Here is an 11731-nt window from a genome sequence, read left to right as displayed (position 1 = left end):
CCAATTTTCGAACATAAGCAAAAATAGACAAAGCAATCAGTGTTAGAACGAAGATTAATGGAGAAAATCACGCTACAGAGAGATTAGTGCAGCCATTCTCCGATGAGGGCAAAGACTTCGATGAGAACAAAGAGAAAATGAGGTTTTTACAATTGACCCACTAGTTTCATACCTAGCCCCTTTTTTATTTTTACCATGTAATTTTTTACAATGATATAATAAAGAGTATTAAAATTCTTAATTAAGTCCGTTTTTTAGATTAAACGAAACAAATATCCACGTAGATTGTCATGTGATAGATTTTAAAAATAAGTTGGAGAGTGTATTACACGCACCAGTAAACAGCGACGAGGTTTTTTTTTTATTATGAACGGGGATATAATTCAGGGAATTTTTGGGGACATACGATAGTTTAGGTAGGCAACTGACAAAAGTTATATAGTTTTGGCGGGTTTTAGGGTATTAACTCTATAAAAAAGTATAAAATATTGAGAAAATAACCTCATAAAGAGACACACAAGTGACATGATGACACTTGTCTCAAAAACTCCCCGCCCTAAATAAGACTCTCAAACCCTTTAGGCTACATTGTGAATGCTACTGAATAAGAAAGAAGGATCATCAATTTATAGAAATCTAAAATATTTTTCCTACAATAAAAAGAACTAGGCAAATTGATATGGGAGATTTATAATTTTTTTTTAGGAAAAGAAAACCAATTATGCTATATATTGTCATTTCTTTAAGAGAAAGATCAACTAAATATGGTAAGAAAATAATGGCAAAACACTTCTTTTTTTTACTCAATACCCACTCATTGGCTTATCGAGTTTATTTTTTTATTTCTACTTGAAGCTCACTCTTCAACTTGTTGAACCTATTCTCCTTTTCTCTGCTCAACAATCATTCTTCAACTTGCAATCTCTCTATTTTAGGTTCACTTGTCAACACTCTCTAAAAACACTAAAAAGAATTAAATCCATGTAAACCATAAATTCAGTTACACGTGCAAGAGAACGTTGAGAATATATCATATGACCTTCTATCAGAGTTTTCAAAATAGTTACTTAATAACCAATTTTGATGAAAAACATTTCATCAATTTTTGCCATCAAATCAACTGAATGCAACTCTATTTGAAGTTCCCGTTAATCTTCTAAATACATTTAAGAAATATATAGAATAAGTCGTGACCGGCACTTGATGCCATAAATTAACCGAGCGAACCTTCTATATTATAATTAATTTCTAACTCTATTCTGTCATGCAAAAAAACAGTGTTGATATACTTTTTGCTATAAAATTTTGTTTTACGACTTTGCTTCACTTTAGTTGGATGAATATCCGTAAAAATTAAGGAAAAAAGATACTCTATAGCCACTCTCAAATAATAGTCAATTTTTTTTTTATATTTTATATATATACATTTTGTATGTTATATACAAATTTTATACATTTTTTCGGCTATCGAACATAAATAATTTTTGGCACGAGCTAAAAGTGATAATACCCCTAAAATTATCCGTTCGCCCTCTAAACTTTCACACACCTTTTCAAACATATATACCTTTAACTATAGAATGCTAGCATATCTTATTCAATATATCTAACTGGGTCCAAATACAATTAAAGAAAGTTGAATTTCTGCTTGTTACTCCATAGATAGCAAAGGGATAAAAAATCAAAGACAAAAGTAGTTTCATATACACAATAAATGAAGAGCAAGGATAAATTACCAATCGAGTATTCTCATGGCTCAATCATAGAAATGGTCCAAATTTTAATGTTTCCCCTACTATTGTAGTAATGACAAAAAAGAAACTGACTTGTACATAAGTTTTGCTGAAACAGTTGAGAACGTGAAATTTCTAGGGGTCCATACTTTGCTTCTGTTTGAATTTAAGAGCAAGAATTTATTACTAGTGAACCATAATGTACTGTACAATCTTTCTTGGTTTGTGTTAGAAGATTTAGACTAGTCACATTTGATTTAAAGAGTGTTGTTTCATGCTTATTCGACTAAGTAGGTACAAAAATTTATGACTTCCTTTCTCTTTGATTTGTTTTATCAAGATCTAATTCATTTGAATGCTTGGTTTTGTAATCTTATACTAGTTAGACGAGACAGCAATGTGGTTGTGCAGTGATTGTTGGTAACGTAGTTAGTGAATGGAATTAATTGAAGTTTTTGAGCTCGGAATTGAATCTAACTCTCCTTAATTCTAGTATTGAAGGGGAGGTTTGGCACAATGGTAAGAGTTGTTGTCGCAAATATTTTGCAGAAATGGAAGGTAAAATTATGTATAAAGATCTAATGTAGTTTGACCCCGTCCATAGTCAGGGGCGGAGCTAATGAAGAAGTTACGGGTTAAATAACTGCAAAAATAGATTCTGAACGCAGTAAATTAAACGCAAAGTGGTAGAGTTTCGAATTTGAACCCATAAAATTCAAATTCTGGATCCGCCTATGTCCACAGTGTACGATCTTTGTGCATTGCTTCTTACTTCAAGTCTCGTGCTGAAGGGGTGATTTGGCGCAATAGTATAAGAGCTGTTGTCATGTGACCAAAGGTCATGGATTCAAATCATGCAAAATAACCTTTTGCATAAATCCAAGGTAAGACTGCGCATAATAAATCTAATGTAGTTTGAACGGTCCATAGCAGGAGCTTTGTGCATCGGTCTTTACTTCGTGTGGTGCTTTGTCAACAAGCTTGTCTCTCTTACTACACTTGGGAGGTGAGAAGGGGAAGGTATTCTCAAAATGTCTTGGTTGACGGAGGACTACCATTGATTGTGGCCAGCATATGTTATTAAAATCCAACTTCTACAGTGTGACTAGCAATGTCTTGATTAAGCTTAAAATTTGACGTTGGATTAGACTAAAGCTAATCTTTGAATTACTAGGGCGTGTACTCTGTTTTTTGAAATGGACAGAGTATTATACAAGTTAATATGTGCTCCAGCTTCATATATTACATGCTCTTTCTTTCCGACCTATTTGACTCCTATGTAAGTAATACTCCAGGATCAGTTTTTTTTTTTTGGGTACATATTTCAGTTGAAGGGGAGCCTTAGCGTAACTGGTAAAGTTGATGTCATGTGACCAGAAGGTCACGGGTTCAAGCCGTGGAAACAGCCTCTTGCAGAAATGCAAGGTAAGGCTGCGTACAATACACCCTTGTGGTCCGGCCTTTTCCCGGAACCCGCGCATAGCGGGAGCATAATGCACCGGGCTGCCCTTTTTTATACATATCTCAGTTGGTAAATAAAATTCTTTTAATTACCAAAAAATATATTCCAGGATCTGAAACATATGATGGTCATAAGCATAGCAGCTAGCCCAAAGTTTCAGAATATTGTTCAGAATCCATTCCCAGAAGAATAACGGAAACTAGATTAGCTGCATCAACATGCACAACACAGAAAATGGACACTGAAAATAGGGAAGGGGATCAAACAAAAGAAAATGGAAGTAGATACAGAAATGTTAACACAGATATAAATAGATTTAACTATGTCCCGGTAACTATCATTCTTTGAAGCATTTCATTTCCATTGACTGTTAAACCACCAAGCATTAAAAGTAGACACAAAAATGTTTGACATAGGTATTGGTAGACTCAAAGGACCAAGCCACTGTCATAAACTGAGCTCCTCCAAGCACTTCATTGCCGTTGATTCATCAACCTCAGTGCCAGAATTGTCCTCAGTTTCCTCGGGCTGAGCTAACGGCTTGCTTGGCATAGTAGCTCGTGCCTCAGTTTCCTCGGGCTGAGCTAATGGCTTACTTGGCGTTGTAGCATGTGCCACGGTTTCCTTTTTGGCTGGTGGAGCAGAAAATACTGGGATAGCCTGCCTAACACAGACAGGTGGTGCAACTCGAACAGGTCGGGCTTGCATCATTTGAGGCGTACATCCAGTAGGTTGTGGACGAGGCGGAGCAGAGAAAACTGGCACTGCTGTTCTTATTGTAACAGGTGGAGCAATACCACGGTAAGGTGTCCTATATGGTCTAACTGGCATATATGGAGCTGCGCGGCCTTCTGATGATGAAGCCTGTGATTGTGGCATAGGCTGTGAAAATGAGGAATTGCTGTCATTTATTGTCGTGGAGGATGATGATCTGTAACGAGTAACTGTTTTTGGGCAGATTAAGGGGAGGAGTTTGGATGTAGTAGCTGCAGGACGTTGTGGACTAGATGGTCGAGGAGTTGGAATTGGAAACTTCTTCTGGAATGGTATTGAGACATTGCCGAATTTGGCCATTTCTAACTTTTCCTTCAAACGATAGTTTATTAAAGCCCTTGCTATTCTGATCTGTTCCTGCTCATCATTGTTCTCTGATTCAGACGATGAACTTGCATCTTGTTGTGCCACTGTAAAATTAATCCAGTTTAATTTTTAGAAAGAAACAACGACCTATATTAATGATAGCAGCCGCATAATGAGGAGCAAAAGGAAATTTATCTCAATAGCAAAACATCAGAAGTCAACACAAAATAATGGGTAGAAGTTGTGTTTTAATTAGTTTATGCATAAATTTTTCAAGAACCTTTTGCATTATTTCGGGAAACCAAAATCCCAAAAAGAATTTGTCTGATTTACAGAAACCAAAATATGTTTCTTGAATAAACCAAACAGGGCAGGCTGTACAGATCTTGCTTTTAATTATTTGGTTAGCCCAGTAAAATTGGTCAGCCCGGTGAGAAATGTTTATTTTCATCAATTAGCTTAAGCGTTTTAGTCCGTCTTAACACCATCCTCTCACAGTTATCATGAATAGCACAAGTTAATCGATATGAAAGTAGCATGAAATATGAGCTTTTAGCAATAAGTTGTAGATGCAAAACTATCAGCTGTTAGTCTGATGATGCTATTTCAATGTCATATTTTAATCAAGTCTTATGCTAAATCTGTAGAAAAAGAGAGAAGGGAAGTTGGGTATCTTTTGGCCGGCAAGAGGTAAACAGAAAGGATAGGCCGAAAAACAGGAAATGAACTTGTTGCCTTCTTCATAATGACTCTTTTTGCTACATCAATTTTTTCCAAATTCTTGTTTAAATTTTCAACTGGAAATCTGAATGAACAAGTTTTACAATATTTTGAGTTTTCCGTGGGGAGTTGGGAGAAATTTTTCAAAAGCAAGAGTATATGCCAACTGAATACTAACCAATAATAAGATGACTGTATGAGCTACAAGGAAAAGGCAACCTTGTTGTAGCTTTAAATGGGAGAATTCATGCATTCTAACGCCTAACATTAGCAAACTTCATGTTGGACACTAAGGCAATTGATACGAAATTCTTTCAAATTTTGAATTTATCTTATTAGCCACGCATAATACATAAACAGACCCTCAAACTTGGCCTCAGCCGGCAAATATGCTCTTCTACTTTGAGTGTGCACAAGTAGGCATCTCAACTTGTCTCCACTTTGTTAGTTGAACACTCCAACTTATAAAATAATCATCTAGACACCTCCAAAATTTATGTGCCGCGTCAGTGCCGCGTCAGCATTTGTGTTTACTTGTTTAACTCCATACAAGTTGAGGTGTCTACTTGTGTACCCCCAAAGTTGGAGGGCATAATTGCCAGCTAAGCCAAGTTTGAAGGCCTGTTTATGTATTATGCATATTAGCTATCCTATCCCAGGCCTGATTGACCGTTAAAGTACTTTCTTTCCGTTGTCCATTTTCTTCATCATTCCAATGTTCTCTGCCAAATATTGTAGTGGCTAAACCTCCAAACGACAAAGGAGAATTGATACTGAAGCATTTTAATCTATAAATTAGCAGTGACACGTATGAAGCTCCTTCCCCTCGAATCTCTGATACTTATAAGGAGCACAGGAAAGACAAATATTTCTGAAAAACAAGAATAAGGAGGAGCACATATGAACCTACTACCACACTACTGGACACTAGTAACTCATACCAGTTTGGTGCACTCTTACACTGACCACGAGCAGCACATGCAGGAAAATATCAACTATAGAACTATGCCTAATTACTCAAAGTATAATATTTTTCTTAATTGAGTGGGAGACTTACATTGTTTCAAAGATGACCAAGCTGCGAGGGCAGCATTCTTCTCAGCTTGCTTTTTGTTCTTTGCGGGTTCACCAGTAAATGTGATTCCAGCCAATTCTACTGTTCCTGTAAAAACGGGTTGGTGCCCAAGTCCCGACCTATATGTTGTGTACTGAGGCAAAGGAGCTCCGACTCTTTGCGCTATCTCCTGTAATAGATTTTTATAGACGCCTGTTTCATCCTACAAGGAGACAAAGAGAACAACAAAACTTCAGTGATGCCATCACACTAGTCATCACAAGAAAATTGGCTTCTTGATTAGTGAATTTGTAGGGGCGAAATGTTAAATTGAAAATAAAGGGGATCTGCAACCATACCTCCAAAAATTTAAAGTTTAAAAAGTAGATTTTCAAAATTTTCGTAGGCTACAGGCTATGAGACCCCAGCCCCTCTTGTTCTGCCCCTATACCTTAGTTATGCCCAGGGGCGGAGCTAGCCCATGAGCTACGGGTTCGGCCGAACCCATAGCTTTGGTCCAAACCCTCTATTTGTCTTATGAAATTCATTGAATATGTACTAATTATTAATTTAGAACTCAGTAACTTAAAAGAATTAGAACTCTGAACCCATAACTTTTAAATCCTAGCTCCGCCTCTGGTTATGCCAGGTGACATCATAAGTTGTAATGCTAAATTGCAAAGCAGTAAATGTTTAACACTATCATACCCAAATCCAAAAAATATACAAGTATCTCAATGTTTCCTATGTGGAACAAGGTTACAAGGCCAACGCAAAACACTCCCATTTTCCATTGTATGGTTTGACTCGGCTTATAGTCGAAATCGCTTAACTTGATTAAGATACATTAGAGTAATTTAATGGATTGTTTTGTGTAATCTGCTAGGGATTAAGGCATAGTTGTTGTGGTAGTATTTTGTGAAATCTGGTTTATCATGAAAAAGATCAAATTGAAAGCATAAATTGAGTTGCTCAGCATATTCCAATAAATTTTTGAAAGGTTTTTAACATTATTGTAAGGGCCGTTTGGTTTACAGTCTAGTTATGTGGGAATTATAATGCAGGAATTGGAATTGTTTTTAAGGTGAATAATAATGCATGTAATGTTTTGTGGTAAATAATAATATATGGATTGTTATCGGCGAATAATAATACATGGATTGTTTTGTCTTTAGATATTGTCGTCCACATATTGCTAAAACACATATTCTTATCCAATTTTAATTATTTATCAAATAATACATAGTTTCTTGCAAATTAACCTCCGATAAATATGCATAGATTATATTAGTTATGCATAATTTTATACTGAAAACCAAACATTGTATGAGTAATATGAAATTTTATAGAAAAAAATGTAGTCACACATAAATGTAGCATATGGCAGTTTAATACGACATTTATATGAAGAGACCTCAAGGAAGTGGACGGCCACATGCATGTGCTTCTTAAAATATAGAACAAAGTTTATATAGGGAGACAAAGCTATAAATAGGAAGATTGGGCCAAATACATTTTCCACAAGTGCCATACATTATTTAATACCCAATATTTCGATACGTCATATACTTACCCTCAATATTGAATAAATTATTACAATGAATGAGCCAAAGTTCACACACATGATCAAAGTCAACAATGCCCCATGTTCAGTCTCTCTCATAAAACTGCTCCATTAATATAGAAGCAATTCTAGATCCAAATTATTTTTTTTGATTGGCTTCTAGATTCAAATTAATTCAACACTAAGTTGCTCAGCTTCCACACATGTGCCATACTCAAAGTTTGCCACATTCATTTTTTTTAAATAACGGTGGTGGTCAGGTCAACCTACATTACCTCGACTATTTGACCGACCCCCTTTACTTCCCATCTGTATATGTAGCAAGTAATTTTATCTACTAGACTTGAGCAGATAGGCAGATGGAAAGATATCGCCTAAACTTTAGCAGTTGCCGTGTTCATTTTCTCAATGCATTAATACTTATTTCAACATCATAATTGGTAGAATATTAATTAACAAATTAGGAACTCAGTAATTTTTAACTATATGTCTTTATCACATAACCTCCAATGTTAATTATTATTCATAATACAAATCTTTGAAATGTTGACTGATTCCTACCACCTTTGACAGGACTCATCTACATTTTCCACACATATTTAATATGGGGTCTTTAAGATTAGAATCAGTAAAGTAGGTAGCAAAATTAATATGCAAAATCACTTGTGATAAGGAAAAAAAGAAGTAAAAAGCTAAAAATGTCGTTGTTGAGTACTAAAATACCCTCATTTAAGGAAATTAATTATGAAAACAGTACAAGGAGACCCGAACCAGCTGTTATGCAAATGTGAAGGCAAGAAATACCTTATGGGTCAAATTAGTTATGGTCCCTCCACGAAACTTCCCCTAAACTTTTTTATTCCCCTGTACTTTCATTAACCAACCATTTTTCCCCAAAAAAGGAGAAGATTCTACTGCTACATTTAATACATGATAGTTAAGTTAAATAAATTAATAGTATAATTGAGTTTTACACCATCTATTTAATTTATTCCGTTATAATAGATTATTTCTTAGAATCAGTAAATACAAGTCTCCTTAAACTACGGAAGTACATGCTACAGCAAGTGGCGGAACCACTCTTTGCCGAGGGAGTCAATTGACACCTCTTGGTTAGAAAATTATAGTATATAAATAGGTCAATTTTATTTTTTACATATATTTTATATATGTTGATTCCACTTGATTTCTTCTTGCATTCACTTATTTAAAAATTCTGACTCCGCTATTACCTAAAGATAAACTTACACTAAGGATGTATATAACTTAAACTCTATTGCTTATACTAGGTTACCAATTAATGCTACAAGTATTAAATACAGTTAAATGCAATTACTCTGATTGGTAAATATTTTTTTTTTACACGAGTGCATAGAACTTAAATTCTAAAATGAGGATAAGGACATTTTGGTCAATTCAACACCCATTAATTTCCCCAACTAACCTCATAAAACCGGAGTCATCATTTCCGGTTAAGAGCTCGAAAAAGGACAGTAAACATGTGCACACATTAACACAGTCAACACACACGGCGCACATTAGCAAAACTCCGGCGGAAAACACGGCAAAATGCCGACGGAACCCTAACGGAAAAAACAGCAATAAGATGAATACACTTACGAGTATACGCGCGGCAAGGGAGTGAGAAGGGCCACGATTAGAGAGGGCGTTAAGGGCAACTTCAGCTGCAGCGTGTTCAGCTTGACGGAGAGTGGTACAGTAGTGAGGGCTCTCAAAGTTCTCGCCGTTAAAGTTAACGATAGCTTTAAAACGCGGCGCGTGGTCAGGACCTTCTCTTATGCATATGTAAGAGGGCAAATTGAAACAGCTCCTCTGTGCTAACTCTTGTAACTGGTTCTTGTACATATTGAGTCGGGTCGGATATATGAAATGGGCAAATGGGTCGAAGAAAAGAGCTTTTTGGGTTTAGATAGGTTCTCGAACAAGTAGTCCCATTAAACTTTGGCTTTGGACACTAATATTATTGAGCCGCCCGTAAGAATAAGAAAGCCAAACATGGCTGTAGAGTGATAAAAAGAAGAAGAAAGAAAGAAGTGTTAATGAAAGAGATAGAGCAAAGCTTTGAATTTGAGTGGGGGAAGAATTAATGAGTTCTTTTGATATTGTAAGTTTTTGGTTCTACCAAAGTCAGGAATAATTTTGAGGGGGTGGGGTGGGGTGGGGTGGGGTGGGGTGGGTAGGGGAGTTGGGAGTTGGGAGTCAACTTAACGTTAGGCTTTTTGCATGGATATGATTCTGTCTAACAAGGAAAAAGCTATAGTCTGTATGTGTTAATGGGAACCTAGATTTTCTCAATTTTTGTCAGTCTTCAAAGTGGATTTTCCACTTTCTTTCAACACCACCTTATCTCTCTCTCTATGTATCTTTTCTTCTAAATTTATCTCTATTTCATCTTTCTTAGTGGACTCTACTCTATTGTCTTCTTTATTATAGTGTTATTCTTTTTTTTAATCTTTTGACCAAGTGGAAAACAACTTACACATTAATAGAGTAGGATGTAAGGTCTTGAGTTAGCAGATACAAGATATTAATTGGAATATATTCATTATAAAGAAAGTGGATCCAACGGTTGGATTGATCGGTGATAGTAGGGATTTTAATCTATGATTTGCTTTTTTACTTGCGTTTTAGGACAAAAATGTGTAAAGGTATTTTCGGAAACTAATGTAATATGCTTGCTTGAAGGAACTGATCAAAATGAGCCAAATGAGGCATAATCAACTAATAAAGGAGTCAAAATTGGAACAAAAACCAAGACTGGGCCAAGAGACCTAAAACGCGGACCGCACAAATATTGTGCGGCCGCGAAAGCCACAACGCGGTCCGCGATCACAAATACGCGGGCCGCGAAAGGGAGATTCAGAAAGTGCATTTTCAAGCCAAATGTTAAACGAGGATCGCGCCAGAAATGTGCGGCCGTGAAAGTCTCACCGTGGCCACGATTGTAATTATGTGAATCGCGGTTGCTGAGGTTCAGAGAGTTCACAATTCAAGCTAAAACAACAAGTGCGGTCCGCGTTAGAATTATGCAGCCGCGGTAGTCTCCTACGTGACCGCGATGCAAATTACGCGCTCCGCGAAACCATGCTCAACCCAGATCCAGAAGTTAAAAACGCGGACCGCGATCAGAACTACGCAGCTGCGAAAGCAAGAGTGCAGCTGTGGTCAAAATTACGCGGCCGCAAAACCTCTGCATGAGTATTTTTATTCGAAAATTTCAGCTTAGTATAAATAGATCTTTTTGTCATTTTTATGTCAAGTTATGTTTTAGCTGAGCATGTGAGACGGCTGCACATTCTGTCTTGGGCAAATTTTGTACTAGAATTATCTTTCAACATTAAATTTTCATCTTTTAATCTAGTATTATGAATTTCATCTTCATTTTATCTTCAATTTCTGTTATTTTCATGAGTAGCTAAACCCATAGCTAGGGTTGTGACCCAATCCTAGTATGGGTATTTGTTGGGTATTGAATTTTAGAGCTTGAATGTGTATGAGTTAGTGATATTTAGCCTAGTTCTTGCTAGAACTATTGAATTAGTGGTTGCAAACACTGATTCATACATTTATGGCTTAGTCTCTACTTGAGAAAGAGGGATTAAGTTTAGGAAAGCTAGGCTACAAGGAATTGGGGTGAATTCAAGAAATTGATAGCCCCAATTAAAGGGTTAAACCTAGAGATAGTAATACCCTACTTGAGCTGAAATCACTTGAATTGCATGAATACCCATTTTGGGCTTGAGAAAGCTAAATTGGGCAAAATCACTCAAACTACCGAGAGGTATAGAATGAGTACCCGTATGTGATAGTTATATTACGATCCCAACTAATCACACGACTGCCATGGATTCTTGCTACCCGTTAGATATCCACCTAGGTGGAAGTCACTACCCTTGTCCCTTTAAACCCTTGAAAATCAACAACAAAAATATTGTACTTAGATTCAATTATTGCAATTAATAGAATAGAGTTAGAAGTAGAAACCAAACCAAATATGTGTTGAAGTGTAATTAAGAGCAAAACTCGCATCTAGACTTGGATATAAACCTAATTCCAATTATTAACTCCCTGTGGATTTGATCCCAACCTAGTTAGGT

General features: G+C 36.3%; 1 protein-coding gene across 1 annotated transcript; it reads right to left on the bottom strand.

Annotated features, from left to right (window-relative positions):
- Positions 1-3455: 3455 nt before the first annotated feature.
- LOC104242532 (double-stranded RNA-binding protein 2) lies at positions 3456-9874 on the bottom strand. Its single transcript, XM_009797608.2, has 3 exons — positions 9234-9874; positions 6053-6272; positions 3456-4379 (listed from the first exon to the last, which is right to left on the bottom strand). Exons 1-3 carry the CDS (start codon positions 9477-9479, stop codon positions 3643-3645), a joined length of 1203 nt encoding a protein of 400 aa, XP_009795910.1. The 5' UTR covers positions 9480-9874; the 3' UTR covers positions 3456-3642.
- Positions 9875-11731: the final 1857 nt, after the last annotated feature.

The sequence above is a fragment of the Nicotiana sylvestris genome, chromosome 11 (genome assembly GCF_000393655.2).
Source record: "Nicotiana sylvestris chromosome 11, ASM39365v2, whole genome shotgun sequence".
Taxonomy (NCBI): Eukaryota; Viridiplantae; Streptophyta; class Magnoliopsida; order Solanales; family Solanaceae; genus Nicotiana; species Nicotiana sylvestris.
The sequence above is the reverse complement of the archived record's forward strand: the minus strand, read 5'-3'. Positions and strand labels throughout refer to the sequence as shown.